The 22253-nt window shown below is 41.4% G+C and overlaps 1 protein-coding gene across 1 annotated transcript in view; it reads left to right on the forward strand.

The window, feature by feature from the left end:
* Positions 1-22253, forward strand: part of MALRD1 (MAM and LDL receptor class A domain containing 1) — a 464614-nt gene that overhangs the window by 56665 nt on the left and 385696 nt on the right. The window contains exons 4-6 of the mRNA XM_089693696.1: positions 3897-4057; positions 7205-7297; positions 10428-10614. Coding sequence (XP_089549822.1) covers positions 3897-4057; positions 7205-7297; positions 10428-10614 — 441 coding nt within the window. The remainder of the gene's footprint in view (positions 1-3896; positions 4058-7204; positions 7298-10427; positions 10615-22253) is intronic.

Consider the following 22253-nt stretch of genomic DNA (forward strand, 5'->3'; position numbering starts at 1 on the left):
AGAAATGACAAAGCCATTAAATCTCAATTCCAAAACGTTGTATTTTGTTTTTAATAGCAAGGGGAAGAGTTAGGGCCTCTGCCAGATTTTTATTGTATATTTTTAAGGCTTTTGACCATTTGTGGAATCAATAAATTTAATTTCTGGCCTCTCGACATGTGTGCTTAGTGCTTTGACTGGCTCATCTAATTAAATATACAGCGTTCTTAAGACCCAATGGCCCCTGTTTTCAAGGGGACCCCTGTTTTGAGTAGAACTGCTGAACCTAGACTACCCAGCTTAAGTCTTTAAGATTTCTCACCTACTGGTTAAAGATTTGTATCCAACACCCAGGGGCAGACTGACAACTGATGGGGCCCCTGGGCAATAGGGGATCATGGGGCCCCTGTGTCCTTGCCTAAACTCAAAAAACCTATGAAAAAGGTACCAGGGGCATCTCATGGGGCCCCCTACTGACCCTGGGCCCTCGGGCAGTGCCCGAGTTTCCAAATGGTCAGTCCGCCCCTGCCAACACCCTGCTTCCACCCCCCTTAGATTTATGTTACAGGCTGTGTCCCTATTGGGAGAGTGGGAAAGGGAAGGCAACTCTGGCAATATCTTCTACTCACATAGATAACACAACAGGATATTTTATTTTTTTTAAGTGACAGTTATTTTCAGCTCAAAACAACAAATAAAGGAGTGCTCCCAACCCTGTGGAAGTCAATAGAGTCTCAAGCCCAGGGATAGTTAAACTCGAAGTTCACTTTAATGTTGGATTAAAAAGCATGACATGTAGGGGTGCCCAGATTGATACAGCTCTTCCTCACCCCCGCCTACTGAATGCTAGAGACTTCTCCAAGTCTCTAGATCAGGAGGAGGTTACAGGGAACTGATCTGTAGAGCCTCTTAGCCCTGACCAAAATTTGACACCACTGGCTATTCCACCAGACTGCTATTCAGCCTCTAACTAAAAAAAATAGCTAACTAGGAGGGTGTTACATACCTTTTGTAGTGGTTTTCTTCCAAATGCTTCTTTCCCATTTGGGTGATTAGGAATGTGGGCAGAATTGGTGGGATATAGGATGATTGGCACCCAAAACGCAGTGTAATTTTGCTGCAATTGTCACATGACAAAACACACTAGAATCGCACCAAAATGCACGTATAAAATGTTGCCTGACTCAGGGCCAAAATTTGTTCCCTGAATTTTGGTGAATCCTGCTTTTAAAATCATGAGTGGGAACCCGCTACGTGATATGTGAACATAGCAGTGCACTTCCTGTGTCCTGGCACCTCCGTACCTCAGCTGTATATCTACAGCTTAAGATCTAACTCCTTGCTGCCTCTGAATACTGGTCTCACCAGATATGTAGTGGGATTTGGTGATGTCACTACTGTGCTGTTCACTGTTCCCCTCACTGGAGAGGAAGATGCACATAAGGACCTGCAGTGTAAGGATCTCCCTGCTTTTTGCTTCACTCATCCTGTGAATCTGTGATTCCCTCCATCTCCCCTGCTGTTTATTGAATACTTCCTCATCAGTCATCAGATCACCAGTTATCAGGGGGCGACTCTGACATGAGGAACCAAACAACCTCTCTACCAAGTAAGACACAGTTTGGAAAAATACATGGGGGTTGATTTACTAAAACTGGAGCGTGCATAATCTGGTGCAGCTCTGAGTAGAATCTAATCAGCTTTCAGGTTATATTGTCAAAGCTTAATTGAACAAGCTGAAGTTAAAAGCTGATTGGCTACCCTGCACAGCTGCACCATATTCTGAGAACTCTGGTTTTAGTAAATCCCTCCCACAGTGAATCAGCATTTTAGCCATTTATTAAAGCAGAAACACTGGAGTTAAGGCATCTTACTGAACTGAATTGATAGTGTAGTTACAGGTGGAATCTGATGGAATGAATGTCTGCTGCTGTTCTTGCATTTATAGATGATCTAGTGAAGTTACAAGCTTTGTATATTATAATTCCTGACTCTGTTCATCCCCTGCCTTGGAGCTATGATTGCTTCGGCCCATATTAATGTGTTCCCACTCCTCTTTGCAGTATTTAAAGTGGTTGAAAACCTTAGACATGAAATATGAACAAAGCATATCCCTCTGTAATGTGTGCTTCTCTCAATGCAGAGGGAGTGTCCTTTCTGTCTGCTGCTACCTTCCTTTGCTATCAACACAAACACTCTTGACAAGTTCTCCTGACACCAAGAGAAAAAAAAGGTGACAGAGGGACCTCAGGCACACAACCTGTGATTGACAGCCTCAGTTCTGTTCCTGTGTGTTGTGTGATGGGGAATGTGTGCCTTCCCTCCAATCAACTCTCAGAGCTCTCCTCACTGAGCTCTGCAGTGTGTAATTTCAGCTGTCCACTCCCTGCTTTCTGAAAGCTTAGAAAAGTTTTATAAATTCTGGACTTTGAATGGATGTAGAGAAGATGAGCCTGCAGATAAACAGATACAACTTATGTAAGAGGATTTATTTAATCTCTGTGTATCAGCAAGCCCACGTCATTGGGTATATGGAAAGGTTTACAACCACTTTGATGTACATTAAACTCCAATGGGGAGATTGTACTCCCTCATCAGCACCAATTCAGTTTTGCAGATGTGAGAACAAAAGCTCAGATATCTTACTTCCGGGGCAATTCACAGATGTTGGAAGCCATTGGGTAATTTAAATTTTCTTCATGTAGCAAAAGCTGAAATATCCCTTTGAAAAGACGCGTTAATGTTATACTATCTCATGGCTGTTCAAAAGATTGGTTTCTTCATCAAATTTTATGTCTTAACTTGTTTCAAGAGCTTGCTCCTCAAGTCTATTGACTGAACCAAGGTAATGGTATTATTTTATCTCTAACTCTTCCACTTTAATCTAAGATGGATCTTTGATTTATTCCCTCTATGGAGTACCATAAGTAGGTTACCAAATAAAAAACAAATATTATAGGCTGTGGTGCAGGTAAACAGAAGTATTTATTTATTTCAGGTACTTATATAGCGCTGTCAATTTACGCAGCACTTTACATATATATTGTACATTCACATCAGTCCCTAACCCTCAAGGGGTGTACAATCTAAGGTCCCTAACCTACATTCATACATACACATACTACGGCCAATTTTAGACAGGAGCCAATGAACCTACCATCATGTCTTTGGAGTGTGGGAGGAAACCAGAGTACCCAGAGGAAACCCACGCAAGCACAGGGAGAACATGCAAACTCCAGGCAGGTGGTGCCATGGTTGGGATTTGAACCAGTGACCCTAATACTGCCAAGTGGAAGTGCTAACCATTGAGCCACTGTGCTGCCCAAGTATAAGGAGATACCAAAGACGTGTCACACAGAAGTATATCAATCAGTCGGGGACAGCCCTGAGTCCTAGCAAGGCCAGAACTTTAATCTGATTATTGGGAGCAGCTCAGCCATGTTATTACTCTGTAGATAATAAGTGAAGTCCCCTCTTTTGCATTGCATGATGAAACCACACAAGATAAGTCTTTATTTTTCAAAAAGTGACAGTTGTTTACAACTGAATTCAGAGATTGGACACTAGATCTGAGAAATGTCATATGGATGGGGTGCATGTGCTCCCTATACACTTAACTGCGGATTTCCAGAGAAGCGAGTATCATTGGGTTATGGGAGGCTTTGCACAGAAACTGCCACTTTGTCCTGAATAGGCAAAGGAATATATTTGTAATTTAAATAAATAGCTTAATTTAATACACCATGTTGGCAAACCTAAATATATTGTTCTTAGTATTTTAGTGCTTCCCCTTACCTGCTGCCCCAGGCAGGGACCCATAAGCGCCAATATGGTGAATTCCTATTTCCTAGCCCTCTCACTGTCACTTTACAACTCTACTATATGTATGATCACGATTTTCTTTTTCATTATTTCAGGACATTTTATGTTAATTCACGGCAGCCTGCAGAATGTGCACAGGAAGGCGAACATGAAGAGCACGCCATATCACAGCAGAAGCCACCTGACCTGTCACTTCCACTTTTATTACTTGATTGAGGAAGACAACAGCCTGAGACTCGTGCTTTACGCTGATGAGGTAAGATTCCATTAAGCAGCTTTCATCAGCTCACCCTCCTGCACAGCTGGAATGAAGAGCTCCAGACGGGCGAAGGACTACGAACCATCCAGTGAGATAAACATTAAAAATGAAGTTTAATTAATCTGCTTATATTTTGCCTTCCCTGGTTCCTCCCCTACCACTCATTCACATGCTAATGACATTTTGAAATAAAACCTTTCTATTTTCATTACACACTTTATTTAAGACCCAATGATGTCATCACTGGGTCTCTGTCCTTCTCTGTGCATTGCAGATGCTGGTGGCAGCAGTTTGGTGCTTATAGCTCCCTGAAAAAAAAAATCACAGCCCCCTGCCTTAGTACTCCTCTCAAGAAGCTTCAGCTCTGATGCAAGCAGTAGACTGGCCCTTGGAGGGAGTTATACAAATATCATAATGCTTTGATGGATGAATCAAGGTAAGTCTTAGTACAGCATCTGTTAAAAAGGTTGCGGGGGGGGGGGGCAGTGTAGGCAGCTGCAGTCTGTATTCCCCACTGTAGGTGGCACTTAACCAAATGCTGAAGGGGAAGGAAGTTGGCTTCCTGCAGTCACAGGGAAACAGCTGCCCCATTGGACACTGGCACCACACATGACTTTGGTGGCCATCTTGGGTCAAGTAGAGTCTTTTGAATACTCGGGCTCCTGGGTTTGGCGCATTTTATGCAAGTGGCTAGTGTAGGGACAAGTTCCCTATCTGACAGGGACAGTGCTTAGAGATAGGGAAAGGTTTCAGAGGAGGGACAGCATAGGGACTATGTCTACCTCTCTTCGGGAAGTCTCCCCTTTGGGTGTGGACCAATCAGGCTGCAGTCTCCTCAGCCATGCAGCATTCTGCATTCAGCATTGCAGACACTATCGGTGTCTTTCAAGTCTGCAGACTGCTATTACCATTTGTAAGTGGCTCTGGATGATCATGCCTACCCACCGGATCTAGCTGTACTGCACATAGCAGAAGGAGGTTTTCCAGTGTTCACTTCCTTTGTGGCTCTGACATGTCTTCCCTTTATCTCCAAAGAAGTGAGAACAATTGTGCTGGTTAAAGGAAATGAGACTAGAATTCCAAAAGTTACAATGTAACAAACAGATGCAAACATAGGGCTACCTGTGAGTAGGACATTCTTTATTATTTCCTGTCCCTTGGCTATAAACTGCAATTATGCAGCAATCACAGCCCTGCTACTTGGAGCAACACCTTCACTTTGAGGAGACTCTCGAATCTATCCACTATTGACATATCCAGAAGTATATGACCATCCAACTGGGGGCATTTATCTTTGATTTCTTGGACCCTTATCCCATACTAGGAGGTTGAGAGGTCTGATTTTGGAGATCCTGTTGTTGGTCGTCCCCATCTATGATAACAAAGCCTATCTGACCACCTTAACTGGGGTCTATTGTTTCTAGTGAGTGCGCCATCCACCTATTGTCTGCATGTGGTGTAAGAGCACATTTTTGGTCAACGGAACGAACTACAGCTTCATGGGACTGTCACTATAATGTTCACTATATATTGTTTTTTTGCATAGGAACATCATCTGAAAGCTGATGTAGAGTACGGGTGTCAAACTGGCGGCTCTCCAGCTGTTGCCAAACTACAAGTCCCATGAGGCATTGCAAGATTGACAGCTATAAGCATGACTCCCAAAGACAGAGGCATAATGGGACTTGTAGTTTCTCAACAGCTGGAGGGCTGCCAGTTTGACACCCCTGATGTAGAGAATTCACTGCATCATTCATATGTTTTTTAAATAATTTATTATATGAAATTGTTATAGCGCCTACCTATTCATGTTTTTTATTGTTTAAGTGTGTTTCACTTTTTAGGGGCAGCTGACAACTTTTTTGCCTGGTTTAATGCGGGCAACACGTTTTATAGTTTGGTTGTTTAGGCAGCACAATATTCTAAATATTTAAAGAATCTTTATAATATTCGGGCTCCTGGGTTTGGCGTGCTTTATGCGAGTGGCTAGTGTAGGGACAGGTTACCTGTCTGACAAGGACAGTGCTTAGAGATAGGGAAAGTTTTCAGAGGAGGGGCAGTGCAGGGACTATGTCTACCTCACTTCAGGAAGTCTCCCCATGGGTGTGGACCAGTCAGGCTGCATTCTCCTCAGCCATGCAGCATTCCGCATTCAACATTGCAGACACTGTGCACCTCCTGCCTGGAGTTTGCATGTTCTCCCTGTGCCTGCGTGGGTTTCCTCCGGGTACTCCGGTTTCCTCCTACACTCCAAAGACATGCTGGTAGGTTAATTGGATCCTGTCTAAATTGGCCCTTGTATATGAATGTGAGTTAGGGACCTTAGATTGTACACTCCTTGAGGGTTAGGGACTGATGTGAATGTACAATGTATATGTAATGCGCTGCGTAAATTGACGGCGCTATATAAGTACCTGAAATAAAAAAAATAAATAAATGTCTTTCAAGTCTGCAGACAGCTATTGTCGTTTGTAAGTGGCTCCGGATGATCAGGCCTACCCGCCGGACCTAGCTGTACTGCGTTGGACCTTTCTGCAATATATTGCTCTTGCCTATTTTGGACTCTGTGTGTTTACTGCCCATACCACCACGCTGCACCTTGCTCACAAACAGCCTGTACGCCTTTGATAAATCAATCCCATGGTTTTAGGCAAATCATCATTGTTTGCCAAAAAATGAGACATCTGTTTTGGGTGGGCTGAAGCTTTAAGATTAAAAAAAAACTGAGCATCATTGACATGAATCAGAGTAAAGTAGACTCAATATTGAGCATCTGTTGTAAAACTAACTCCCTGTCTCTTCTATAATTTGTTTGACTCCCCACTCCAATACACTTTCATTACTGCACTCATCACTTTGTTTCTCAAATGCTGATTGTTTACTGACACGATGTTTCAGTCTTAATGAACACGGCTTGATTGCGCCCTTGTTTAAGTCCTCAGGTTTAATTTACTCTGAGATGAGAGTTTGTACAAATGTGAAATGTTCATATTTAACAGCTTTGTCTATTGATCTGTTTTACTTATTGCACACCGTGAAACATAAATAACTCAGTCCAAGGCTGAGTGGTTAATAGTGTAATGGTGTACATGTGCTTATTGGGTTTTAGTATATTTTCTATACATCATTCTCTTTTCTTCACAGGGAGAAGTCGTACTGTTTGAGACAAATGTGTCTACAAATAATCGATGGATGGAAGAAAAAATTGTTCTCCCAGAAAATTCAAAGGACATCCAGGTAAAAAGCTAAAGGAACAGAAGTGCAGAATATGCAGAGAATATAGATCAAGTGTGAGGCATTAATGGCCAAGAAACTACAAGCATGCCCTGCTGGTCACAAATATACTATGGCCAGGTATATAAAGACGCCCCTCCAAATTAGGAGTGCAGGTATTTACATTGAAGGGGGCTGTTAATGTTACAGCATAAAAAGACATTTTCGACAATCGATCTTGTGACAACAGTTTGGGAAAGGTCCTTTTCTGTTCTAGTATGATTGTGCCCTTGTGTACAAACACAGCTCTATAAAGACATTATTTGGACAATTTGGTGTGAAGGAACACAGGTGGCCTACACAGAGCCCTAGCCTCAACCCTACAGAATACATTTGGGATGAATTGGAACATTGATTATGAGCCAAGTCTTCTCATTCAACATTAGAACCTGTACAAGTACTTTCTTGGCTGAATAGGCACCAACTCTTAAAGCAGCCTTTATCAGCCAAGGTGCCTTGGTTTCTTCAGGGGTGCCTTCTCAAAATGTCTAAAAAGTGCCCAAAATTTACATTCAAGCCAGCCTTTTAGTTACACAAAGCCAGAGGTTTTCATTGTGCATCATTAAGACCGTCTAACCGATGGTGTCCTAACAATTAATGATATCATCAGTTGATAAAGAGGATGTTGGTTGTCTGTACAGCACCCTTGTTTGACCCTCCCCTGCCCTTCTTAGCTGAGTGATGGAGAAAAACTGAGGGAGAAGAGAAACATAGGAACACTAGTCAGTAACAATGTGCAAGTGTATTTACTTTTGAAAGAATAAATCACCTCTAATGTTGAGTGTCCTATGTGTGTGTGGATGTTGCTGCATTATATAAAACTATTAGAATCGTTTTTTTTTTACATTTAAGAATGGAGTGCCTCAAGACTGCAAAATTTTAAAGGGGATCTCGAGACTGTCCATAATTTAAAGGGTGCCTCAGGACTGTCCATAATTTTTAGAGGGTGCCTTGACATTGTCCATAATTTTAAAGGGTGCCTTGAATGAAAAAAGGTTGAGAAACACTGTCTTAGAGATGCACTCCAAAATCTTGTGGAAAACCTCCCCAGAATAGTGAAGGCTGTTCCAGCCACAAAGGGTGGGTTGTGGGGCAACTCCTTATTAATGTCCATGATTTTGAAATGGTATGTAGCACCCTTCTAGATAAATGCTAGGTTTAGATAGATAACATTTAGTATGTGTTTTGATAGATAAATTTAGCTGTCATACTGCAGTCAGTGTGGTTGTAAATGTTCTTTAATAAAAGCATAGTAATAGCACTGTAATTAGTATTGCTTTGTTATGGCAGTTAGGTCTACTCAGTATGCTCAGCTGCAGCCAGGCTGATAGCTCTCCCTGCTTCCAGAAAGCTTGAGAAGCTTCTAGATAATAGGTGTGGAACTATGCAGATAGCAGCATGTCTATTAATACAGCCCTGGCCTATCCCAGAGAGAGAGGCTCTGAAAGCATGCTGGGTAATTGTTTCTATTCTGTGAGCACACTGGACTGGGTCTTTCCTGTATAGGATTGTTCCAGCTTGGAGAGGGCATGCTGCCCTCCCAGGTAATGCTGTTACATCTACTGGCGTAGGACTCAGGTGGGCGAAATACTGAGACCCGGGTTCTACTAAAGTTGCTTGATGGGCTATCTACTGAAGCTCTATCTGGTATCTCGGAGGAAGGCAACCAGCTGTTCTTGGGCCTTGTGAGTACAGACACCTCTAAAGGATCTTAGAGACTGTGTGCTACTTTAACCCTTCTGGTGCTAGGGAGTCAGCTGTGGGTCTAGGTAAAGGGGACACCGGCTGGTGTTCCAAAGAGCTTTATCCACTAAATCTCTTACCTAAAGGGACTCAGTTCTAGTTACAACTACTACTGCTACTATTGCTGCCTTAAAGCTGAAGTCTACTGTTTGTTTCAAGTACGGACTTCGTCATAGCTTAGCTGAAAGAATACATAAAGTCCTTAACTGTACATAGTTTCAGTTTTATGAAGTACCCCACCTATTTCCCCATCCCTGTCCAAGTTCTCCAAAAATAAAAACAACAAAAACAACAACCCTAGACTGGTCATTGAAGAAATGCATGAATGAACCTATGTGTCTGGCTGTGGGGCAAAGCTTTTGGGCATAACCTGAACAGTATTCCTGCAGCTCCTATGGGAGTAGTGCTACAGGCGTGTGCAACAAGCTCATATAGGTGTGGTGGTCAGGTGTCCATAAATATTTACCATATGGGTTTGGTAAAAGGTTTTTGTGGCTGTCCTTTTCCCCACTAGGAAAGGCATTCTAAACTATGGGCTATCCAAACAAAATAAACCATACAAAAAGTGATTTTGCTGGAATCCCATCAATAAACTAGAAGGCTTCATTCACACAATGTGATTTGTAATTTCAAATCTTGTGGCAATCGCTGCACAACAAGTAACGTGTGTTTGGGTGCCATTGTCCCTTAGTGGCACCCCAAACAGGAAGTGATTCTGAAATGATTGTTACAGGACAGGATAGAGCAGCAATTGTGGCAAACCACCCCTTTAAAAATCGTGTGAAGCTTTTTGCCTGAAAAGGAGCAGGAGCTTCTTTTCGGGCAACAAAGGCGCATAGAGCAGCCCATTCAAGTGAATGGGCTAACTTTATGCGACATGCAAAATCGTGCAGAATGCTCAAAATCGCTCAACAGAATGACAATTGGAAATGCTAGTTCCCACTCCGTGGAAGTGTGAATAGAGTCAAAAAGATAAGAGAAACCTGCAGCCAAGGTATATCAGGACTGTGATTAACTTTTCTGAATTCAGGAGTAACGGTGGCAGAACAGTGATGGGACTGTGTTAGCTTTGCGTCTCCTTTATGCACTTCCCTAGGTTTCAGAATCCCTTCCCAATGTTACATGTGTTACGGTGTGTCATGTTAATGCACTTGTTACTGCAGTGAGGAAGTGTAAATGGGCCCTTAAGAAACCTGTAGTGTGAGAACAAGACAGCTGCTATAGCTGGCCTCCTCCTCCTTCAGCAGTAAAAACTTGATGAAGGATTTAGCTCTTCCACATTTAGATACACTTTTTTGTTATGGGCATAAATAATACATATTTTAATTGTTATTATTCATCTAATCTGCAGCTTGCTTTTGAAGGCAAAGTAAAAACCATAAATGGAATCATAGCTCTGGGTAGATTTCAGCTGACTGGCTGTGAAAAATCATCTGACTTGTCTAGCCTTGACAATGGATCATGTGCCACCATGGAATCAACATGTGACTTCAAACAAGACTGTGAGGATGGAAGCGATGAAGATCCCGTGATTTGCAGTAAGTTAACACTTGAGAACATTTACAAAGCAGTGAATGTGATTTTCACCAAAAAAAAAAAAACACTGGTGGTAGATCCATCATTGTAATACACATGCCTCTGGAAGATTCACTTGTAGGGGGTAGAGAAAGTTTTTGAATGGCAGATTCACTGACTTTTAAATAGGCCCCTTAAAAGAACTTAGAGTTGAGAAAGAGCTTTAGCGAGAGAAAATATAAAAATGCATTCATTTTCTAATTGGAACCCCAGAATTCAGAAAGATGTATTTATTTTAATGACTGCAAACAGGGAAGTGATTCTGTACCTTCTACACTTCTAGGAGTATCAATGGCCATGAGTTTCCGCTTGATGCCGCAGCTCCCTCCTCCCAACTTGACATCATCTGTGCTTTTGGTAGTGGTCAGGGAAGCTTCACGTGATCTGCATAGTCTATCCTTGCAGACAACCTGGGGCTTCCGGGGCCGCTGCCAGAAGAAGAAGTGACATCAGGGCTGGGAAACAGGAGCTGTGACATCAGATCAAAACACATGGCCTCTGAGTGTTGGAAGGTGAAGCGAAGAATAGTGTTTTTGTTTCTGTTTTTCACACATCATAAGAACAAAAAGTTTAAAATGAGAGATTGCCACAACTATTGCATTGTGAGTAGATTTAGATAGCATTCTCATCATTCTAATCAAATATGGAGACAGGCCTTGTTCAACATTGTTGTAATTCCTTACATATACCCATTGAAGTGATTTACCTCATATGATATACAGAGTTGAAACAAATGCTGCTACATACGTTGTGCCTGTTTATCTGCAGCCTTCTCTTATAGAGAGCTGTTGAAAGTACAGAATTTAGACAGAATTTCTGAGCTCCAGAAGACTGGGGGGTGGGGATCTGATGTCACATACTGCACAACATAAAGCATGGAGCTTAGTGTAATCTGAGTGAATGGAATGGACACAGGCTGAGGCCCACCTGGCGTATGCTGGGGGTAGTTGCATCCCATGGGATCCTTTAGTGTGGTGTCCCCCTTCAGGTGTGATATGAATTTTAAGGGTGGACCCACACAAAAAAACAAGAGAACCCATACCAGACCCTTATACAAACATGCAATCTTTCTGGTGAGGAAGAAGGTAGTGGTGGTGGTGGTGGTGGTGGTGTGTGTGTGGGGGGTATAAACCCATGGCATTTTTTTGTATTAAGTAGAGTTTACATTGACATCCATAACAGACCCTCATGAAGGATTAGTGTCGGGTATGTATTTTTAGAGAGAACCCCTGAGCAATTTTCCTTTTCTTTTTCTGCATGGGGTTCACCATTAACTTCTATACTAAAACCTCATCTAGGATAACGGTTTGGTATATATGAAGAGTATTGCCTGCCACTTTGTTTACAAACGGAAGTAAGCATCAGGGAGCTGTCATTTAGTTCTCATGCACACTGGACGTTTTTACAGCGGCTGTTTTTGGCTTTTTGGCATTTTTTTCTACAGTTAGTAAACTCCCCAGCATGTTATCCTATATGTCAATGCACACATAGACTGTAATCAGTGTTTTTTGGCAGGGGCGTTTTTCTAGCTGGAAAAAAACCCCAGAACTAGTGGGTTTCTACAGGAGTTTTTTAGCCGTAAAAATGCTCTAATACTAAAAAACGCGGTAAAACACAGCAAACCGGCGTTTTTGGATTTTTTAGCAAAAAAATATTTTTTTGGGTAAAAAAAAGTGCTAAAAACCGCAAACATGAAAAAACATGGCAAAACGCTAATGCAAACACGCTAAAAAATGCTGAAAAACTCAAATTTTTTATGTGACTTTACACAGCTAGCAATACAAGCGTTATTAAAACACCTAGTGTGCATGGAGCGTTACCAGCATTTTATACTGCATTTTTTCTTTTGTAAATGTCAGTTTTGATATAGTAGGTTATATACATTGTACAGATGCGCTACTTCCAAGGAAGGTTAAGGCATGTTATTTAAAGGAAATTTCCATTTTTAATGCTTCACTTTTTACATTATTACAATTGATGTTCCCTGTCAAACAGAAATTAAAAAAAATATTTTTGTTATGGCACGTCTTCCAGGACTGTGTCTGGCACCTCATGCCATTTGTTTGACAGCGCCATACCTATTAGACTAGAAAATGAGCATTACTTTAAGATTTGGCTCCCATTAACTTCAATGTGGTTCAGATTCTGCACCTGAACTTAAGCAATTTTCAGCGAACCCACCCAGAACTGAACCTAGGTACAGTATGCTTGGCTCATTGCTACTAGATAATCGCCTACTAGGGTTCGGTTGGATTGACTTGATTATTAAAAAAACATTTGATACTTGCCTTAGATTTTAGTGACCCTAGACATGTGGGGGTCATAAAACCTGACATCTGTCCTAACGTAGTGAGGACAAGGGTGGACGTAGGGCAGGTGCAATACAATCAAATGATTGCCAGGAAAGTACATAAACTAGCAGAAAAAGCTGAGAAATACATAAACTCGAAGTGAAAGAAGAAGCCGTAACTGCGTAATTTGCATTGCCTAGTGGCACGCACACATCATGTTATGATTTAGCTGCATGGTAAAACTTACTGGGACTTATTACACATTAATTATTTTCTCATTATGCCTAATTACATTTTTAATCAGTGTTATCTGTTAATTTAAAATAGAGTCATATTATATACCTTTAGCTTCTTAGCACATGGTGCTATGGACGCAAAATATGTTTTGGTAGGATTACGCATAATTCTTTTTCTATTCCTTTTTTCCTCTCTATTTTTGCACTGAATTTGATTTGGCAGGTTGTTCGACCTTGAAAAACAATGTGAATATAACAGACCTGTTACCAGGCACAGAACAGTATGAGAACAGAAATACCTGTGCACTTTAATGTCATACCATGGTGCAGTAAGAGAGAAGGTTTATAAGATGTCAGTTTGTACAATCTGGTTTGGGAACACACTGGTATAATTACTAAAGAACGCTTTGTACACTGGAGTGTCCCTAGGGGAGGAAGGACATCTTTAGCAGAGACTAGTGGGATTATAAATGCTCTTCACTCCAACTATCTACTTTTATTTCTCTTTGTTTTTCAGCATGTTTTATTTCAACGTCTTGGCCGCTAAGGACCAATAGTGCAATGATATAACAGCTAATTGCATTTTCATGCCACAATGATACTATAATGAATAACATAACAATAAAAATGCTTCCAAATAAATCACATTACTCAACCTTTTAGTCCCATGAGGGCAAGGCCACAGCTTTATTCACAGTTTGATTTAAAGGGCAACTTTGTTTTTAGCAAAGTGGTCTTTTAAACCTTACCACCACCTTCTGAACGGCAGCCACCTACTAAGGGTTCTACCTTTCACCAAACAGCCCCAAAGAAATCCATGCCAGAACTTATTCCTACAGCCCACCGGTCAGGCCGCTCTGTAGTTGGAGCCATACTCCTGTGGATGGCTGATGGCTGCCATGAGTATGAACCAACAATTACAGGAGTACAAAGACAGATTAAAGTTCTGTTTAAAATATTTTTGAAGAGACTGCCAGGGGAAAAAAATAAAAAAAAAACTTTTCAGGTATAAAGTGAAGATACCTGGAGGTGACTGCACATGCATGCAGCAGCCTTTAAAACCTTCTGGTCACAGCTGAAACTTGAACTATCCAGAGAGTCAAAGCTCCAACACTTTTTGAGTGCAGAAGATTGCATGCTCTTTCATAAGTCTCGCTCATTCTTTTAGGGTGGTGAGGCTTCTCTTCTTGGTAATGGACGAATGGGAATGTGTTGGAACAGGACTTAGGGGAAAGCTGCAACACTATCTGGAAGTGTCGGAGCTTTTGCTTGTAAAAGTAGGGTTAAGGAGGATACTGTAGGAATATGTACCTCTAGCTGCCTGCACTTGATGCTTTCATTATTACCCCAAATAGAAACATTTATGTATTTTTGAATTATATATAACTAGGTGTAATATAGTGGCCTTGTATGTCAGGCATAGGAACAATTAGTGGACAGAAACTCATAGTCATCTTGTCTTCACTTTCACGGGTATGTTGAGAATGTAACTCATTCTCCTTGTTTCCATTTTACTGCACTGGTGCTTGCTAACTAGCCACCCTGCATTAACACACTGCAAGAATCTTTTATAGGGTCCTGGCTACTGTTTGGCAGGGGGACCTCTGTTTTAGTCTCCTGAAGCATTTGCAGAAAGCTTCCTAAGGATCCAGGACACAGGCAGCTGGAGTACAGGAACTGACTTATACTGCATTTGGCTACACAGTATTCAGGGCACAGTGAGGGAGATTTACCAAAGCTGGTTCACTCAGAATCTCGTGCGCTTCTGCATGGTAGCCAATCAGCTTCTAACCTCAGCTTGTTCAATTAAGCTTTAGCAATAAAACCTGGAAGCTGAATGGTTTCCATGAAGAAGCGCATGAGATTCTGAGTGAACCAGCTTTAGTAAATAAACAAGGAAAGGATTCATAGGGCGCATTTGCTTCAGGGACCTTTCTATGCTTGGAAGTATCAGCTGGTATGCAGGAAGGACTGGAGAGGGCACTAGAGCAGCACTTCTGTGAGTTGAAGCGGACTCTGGAGTAGGAGAAGAAGGAAGCAAGAGGCGCTTCTAAGTGCAGTAAGATCAGGGTTTCATTGTAAATAATGGTAAAAACGTCTACAAGATATGTAGTGATAACAGGATCATCGGAAACGTGTAGTTCATGGCTCCTGTCACTGATACTGTGTACCCAAGTCTGATGTGCCCACCAGCAGCTGCAGGGAGATCCCTGAGTATTATGGCAAGATGGCCGGTGCCTTTCCAGGAGCGCTTTGGAATGCACACCATCCACGTGGAGCACAAGAACCAGAAGTGACTTCAAAAGGGCAGTGACTCGTTTCGGAGCATGCATGAATCGCTCCTTCATCTTGATCTTGATGAAGAAGTGATTCACGCATGCTCCAAAATGCATCATCACTCCTTTTGATGTCACTTCCGGTCCCTGCGCTCCCCACAGAAGCTTTCCTGGAAGAGCAGCAGCCATCTTGCCACAATGCCAGGAGATCTCCCTGCAGCTGCTGGCTGGCACAGCGGACTTGAGTACACAGTATCAGTGGCAGGAGCCCTGCAAAACACATATATGATGAGCCTGTTGTCACTACATATCTTGTAAGTGTTTTTACTGTTATTTACAATGAAGCCCTGATCTTACTGCACTTAGAAGTGCCTTCTTGCCTCCTTCTTCTTTAGTAAATAAACCCCTGTGAGTACCAACCTTCTGGACATAGAGACTTTCTTTGGCCTCTTTTGGGAGATTTGCTTTACTGCTAGTACACTCAGGATTGTAATCCTGTTGAAAAATTCCTGTTTTGTACCACTTTGACTACACTTCACAAAGAGGTGCATTCACTCTGAAGTTTCACCTTGCTACCAAGTACACTCAGGACTGTGTTCCCTGTTGAGGAGTCCCTGTTTAGTGCCACTTTTTTTACAAATTCAAAGGTAGGGTGCTTCAAACCTGAAGTATTAGTTCAGAGTTAGTGTAATCTAATATCCGTTTGAAACGTTGAAACATCAGAAACGTGTAGTTCATGGCTCCTGTCACTGATACTGTGTACCCAAGTCTGATGTGCCGACCAGCAGCTGCAGGGAGATCTCTGAGTATTAGTGTTTAGTGCCACTTTTTCTACAACTTCAAAGGTAGGGTGCTTCAAACCTGAAGAATTAGTTCAGAGTTAGTGTAATCTAATATCCGTTTGAAATTTGGTGTATCCCTAAGCTCACAACCACCCTATGCCAGTTCTCTAGCAAAATAAAAAACACAAAAAAAGACATGCAGTCTGTTCTCTGGCTCGAGTGATTGGGCAATACTGTGTGCTTGACTGCTGTGTGCCTAGAACTTGGGACCAAATAGTCAGACCAGTCCTGGGTCTGCGCTATAAATGGAAAGGGGTAATTTTTAATCAATGTGCTGCAAGGTTAAAGCAGCCAAGCAGAAACCGATATTATTACAAAAGGCATGTGTGACAACAAAGAAAGATGGAAGTTTAGTTCCTGAAGTATGTGCAATGTACAGTGGGGATCGAAAGTTTGGGCACCCCAGGTAAAAATTTGCATTAATGTGCATAAAGAAGCCAAGGAAAGATGGAAAAATCTCCAAAAGGCATCAAATTACAGATTAGACATTCTTATAATATGTCAACAAAAGTTAGATTTTATTTCCATCATTTACACTTTCAAAATAACAGAAAACAAAAAAATGGCGTCTGCAAAAGTTTGGGCACCCTGCAGAATTTATAGCATGCACTGCCCCCTTTGCAAAGCTGAGACCTGCCAGTGTCATGGATTGTTCTCAATCATCGTCTGGGAAGACCAGGTGATGTCAATCTCAAAGGTTTTAAATGCCCAGACTCATCTGACCTTGCCCCAACAATCAGCACCATGGGTTCTTCTAAGCAGTTGTCTAGAACAGCGTTTTTCAACCACTGTGCCGCGGGCACACTAGTGTGCCGTGAGATATTGTCTGGTGTGCCGTGGGAAAAATTGCAATTTCATCCGTAACATGTGGCCTCGGCTCACAAATAGACCAATCATTAGAACAGCAATGGGCAAACTACGGCCCGCGGGCCGTATACGGCCCGGCGGACCTTTTAATCCGGCCCGCGGAGCGTGATACTGTCAGGATGATCTGTCCCCCTCGACGTATCTGCGCATGTGCCGGAGATCGCCGATCGGCTGCTAATGCCTGAAACTGGCACATGCGCAGATACGTCGAGGGGGACAGATCCTCATAGGAGACAGATTTTCATGCTACACCGGAACGGCGAGAGGAACGCGCGGAGCAAAGGTAAGTGAATTGACACAGGGGGGGCTTGGGGACTTAATATGGGGGATGAATTAATATGGGGGATGAATTACTATGGGGGATGAATTACTATATGGGGGATGAATTACTATGGGGGATGAATTACTATGGGGGATGAATTACTATAGGGGGGATGAATTACTATGGGGGGGATGAATTACTATGGGGGATGAATTACTATATGGGGGATGAATTACTATGGGGGATTAATTACTATAGGGGGGATGAATTACTATGGGGGATGAATTACTATATGGGGGATGAATTACTATAGGGGGGATGAATTACTATATGGGGGGTGAAATACTATGGGGGATGAATTACTATGGGGGATGAATTACTATATGGGGGATGAATTACTATGGGGGATTAATTACTATATGGGGGATGAATTACTATGGGGGATGAATTACTATGGGGGATGAATTACTATATGGGGGATGAATTACTATGGGGGATTAATTACTATATGGGGGATTAATTACTATGGGGGATGAATTACTATATGGGGGATTAATTACTATGGGGGATGAATTACTATATGGGGGATTAATTACTATGGGGGATGAATTACTATGGGGGATGAATTACTATATGGGGGATGAATTACTATGGGGGATGAATTACTATATGGGGGATGAATTACTATGGGGGATGAATTACTATGGGGGATGAATTACTATATGGGGGATTAATTACTATGGGGGATGAATTACTATGGGGGATGAATTACTATATGGGGGATGAATTACTATGGGGGATGAATTACTATATGGGGGATTAATTACTATGGGGGATGAATTACTATGGGGGATGAATTACTATATGGGGGATGAATTACTATGGGGGATGAATTACTATATGGGGGATGAATTACTATGGGGGATGAATTACTATGGGGGATGAATTACTATATGGGGGATGAATTACTATGGGGGATGAATTACTATATGGGGGATTAATTACTATATGGGGGATTAATTACTATGCTTACTATGGGGGAATATTACTATACTTACTATGGATGACACATACACATCATTCATCTTCTCTTGGTCCGGCCCCCGGGTCCAATATATGAACCCATTGCGGCCCTCAAGTCAAAAAGTTTTTCAATACATTTTTTTAACATTTTCTAATGGTGGTGTGCCTCGTGATTTTTTTCATGAAAAAAGTGTGCCTTTGCACAAAAAAGGTTGAAAAACACTGGTCTAGAAAACTGAAACTGAAAATAGTTGACGCTCACAAAGCTGGAGAAAGCTATAAGAAGATAGCAAAGCTTTTTCAGATGTCAATATCCTCTGTTCGGAATGTAATTAAGAAATGGCAGTCATCAGGAACAGTGGAAGTTAAAGCAACATCTTGAAGACCAAGAAAAATATCAGACAGAACAGCTCGCAGGATTGTGAGAAAAACAATTCAAAACCCACGTTTGACTGCACGATCCCTCCAGAAAGATCTGGCAGACACTGGAGTTGTGGTACACTATTCCACTATAAAGAGATACTTGTACAAATATGGTCTTCATGGAAGAGTCATCAGAAGAAAACCTCTTCTACGTCCTCACCACAAAAATCATCGTTTGAACTTTGCAAATGAACATATAGACAAGCCTGATGCATTTTGGAAACAAGTTCTGTGGACCGATGAGGTTAAAATTGAACTTTTTGGCCGGAATGAGCAAAGGTACGTTTGGAGAAGAAGGGACACAGAATTTAATGAAAAGAACCTCTGTCCAACTGTTAAGCATGGGGTTGGATCAATCATGCTTTGGGGTTGTGTTGCAGCCAGTGGCACAGGGAACATCTCACGAGTAGAAGGAAAAATTGATTCAATAAAATTTCAGCAAATTTTGGATGGTAACTTGATGCCATCTGTGAAAAAGCTGAAGTTAAAGAGAGGATGGCTTCTACAAATGGATAATGATCCTAAACACACCTCGAAATCCACGGAGGATTACATCAAGAGGCGTAAACTGAAGGTTTTGCCATGGCCTTCACAATCTCCTGACCTCAACATAATTGAAAATCTATGGATAGACCTTAAAAGAGCAGTGCGTGACAGACAGCCCAGAAATCTCAAAGAACTGGAAGACTTTTGTAAGGAAGAATGGGCAAAGATACCTCAAACAAGAATTAAAAGACTCTTGGCTGGCTACAAAAAGCATTTACAAGCTGTGATACTTGCCAAAGGGGGCAGTACAAGATATTAACTCTGCAGGGTGCCCAAACTTTTGCAGACGCCATTTTTTTGTTTTCTGTTATTTTGAAAGTGTAAATGATGGAAATAAAATCTAACTTTTGTTGACATATTATAAGAATGTCTAATCTGTAATTTGATGCCTTTTGGAGATTTTTCCATCTTTCCTTGGCTTCTTTATGCACATTAATGCAAATTTTTAGCTGGGGTGCCCAAACTTTCGATCCCCACTGTATATTCCTTTCCTCGTGCTTCCTGTGTCACCATTTGCAATCAAACTTCCAACCAGGTGGTTGTGGGAAACTTCTTTGTGCTGGCATCTTTTTAACAGGAGAATTTCTTCATGTGGTACCTGTAGTGGGTGTGTCCGGGAACAACTCTGTTGCATCGCAAGGGGGAGTTCTCAGGTCATAGGACTACTGAGCAAAGGGATTAGGGTAAAGTGTTATACTACAGCAGTGCCCCTCTGTTGTAGCAAACATTTAGCGCCCATTCACAACAGAAGCTTATGTAGCTCAAAGCTCCAAAACCCTTAACAAACTAAATTCCATGTAATTAAATGGTGGCCATTCACATCTGAGTGCCTGGGTGCCTGTAGCTCAATGCCTGATGCTCCAAAAGCTACATGAGCTAATTTTTAGGCAGATTTGGACATTTTATGCTTCATGGAAATTAGAGGGAATGCATGTAAAAGTTTGAATTGAGTGTGTTTGAGTGTTTTTTCAGAACGTGTCTGCTCTCCAAGTCCTTTCCATTATCTAAAATAGAAACACTTGAAGCTTGATTACACATGTAAAACGCTTGAAATTTGCTTCCAAAGTGCCCATATATGCCAGCAAAAATGGTCTTATGAAAACAATTGAAAATTGCGCTGCTCGTGTTTGAACGCATCCTAGTGTAAGCTCTTGGACTCTCCCACAGTTATGTCTAGCAATGACAGCATAGATCCACGGAAGAGTGACAGCAGGAAAAAAAGCAAGCAGTCCATCGAGTTTGCCCCAATTTTCTTTTAAAAATATATTACTTACGTTTGAAAAGTAAGATTTTAATCAATAGCTCAATAAACACAAGAACAATTTCCAAACTTTTGACAAAACTGAGTTTTATAGAACATTTGTTTAGCTCATTACATGAAAGTAAGGTAATAATATAATTTAGATTACAAAATCTTCAGTTTTACTCCAATTAGTTGATTCCAACATGAATACCCCCCACAACAAAAACTACTATATGTAGTATTTTGTCTGACCTCCATGATTTGTAAGGACAGCACCAAGTCTTCTAGGCATGGAATGAACACGTTGGTGACATATTGCAACATCTATCTTTTTCCATTCTTCACAAACAACCTTTTTTAGAGCTTGGATGCTGGATGGAGAGTGATGCTCAACTTGTCTCTTCAGAATTCCTCATAGGTGTTCTATTGGGTTCACATCAGGAGACATACTTGGTCACTGAACCACTTTCACCCTGTTCTTCAGAAATGCAACAGTGATGTGTGTTTTGGATCATTGTCATGTTGGAAAAGTGCACGACGACTTAGGGCCCTGCCACCACCATGTTTCACTGTAGGCACCATGCATTTTTCTTTGTACCCCTCACCTTTGCTACATACAGTTTTGAAGCCAACAGTTCCAAAAACATTTATCTTGATCTCATCACTCCAGAGTACAGTGTCCCAGTAGTCTTCTTCTTTTTCAGCATGGGCCCTGGCAAATTCTATGCAGGCTTTTTTTATGCATGCGCTTTAGGAGAGGATTCCTTCGTGAAAGACACCCGTGCATGCCATTCCTCTGCAGTGTACGCCGTATTGGATCACGTGAAACAACCACCCCATTTTGGCTTTCTAATTGTTTAGCTAACTGCAGTGAACTTGCATGGCGATTTTCTTCAACCCTTCTCATCAGAAGATTCTCTTGTCGAGGTGTTAACTTCTGTGGATGGCCCTGACGTCACTGTGAGATGGTTGCAGTTCCATCTTTGTTAAATTTTTGTATCACGTTTGCTACAGTACTCTGACTGATAAGTAAAGCTTTGCTGATCTTCTTGTAGCCTTCACCTTTCTTGTGTAAATAAATTATTTTCTTGTGTAATTTCTCTTCCATGTGGCGCTATTGCTGATAGTATGAAATGGGAAGGGGTATTCTTTGCACTTCTATAATTAGCTGTCTGCTGGACACTAGTTGAATTCCTGTTAATTAGGATTTTGTCTAAAATTTAGTTTTACTACTAAGACTTTCATTTGGGTGTATTCATTTTCGCAACATGATCTTGAATTAATTTTTTAGGAAAAATACTTTTTTGTGTGTACAAATTACCAAATCTTGTTTGCAATCAATGGCCCACATTTGTGGGAATATTTTGTAGTATAGTGTCCCATAGAAAATGTTGATTCTGAAAGGAAAGTGAAGGTTTTCTGACAAATCTGTTGGGGTGTACTCATTTATGCTGAGCACTGTGTGTGTATATTATATATATATATATATATATATATATATATATATATGTGTATATATATATGTGTATATATATATATAAAATATATGTAACATCCTTGCTGTAATGCCAGCTGCAGGATGTTAAAAATTAC

Source organism: Staurois parvus, unplaced genomic scaffold (genome assembly GCF_062004578.1).
Source record: "Staurois parvus isolate SC_StPar_1 unplaced genomic scaffold, SC_StPar_1.0 ptg000636l, whole genome shotgun sequence".
Taxonomy (NCBI): Eukaryota; Metazoa; Chordata; class Amphibia; order Anura; family Ranidae; genus Staurois; species Staurois parvus.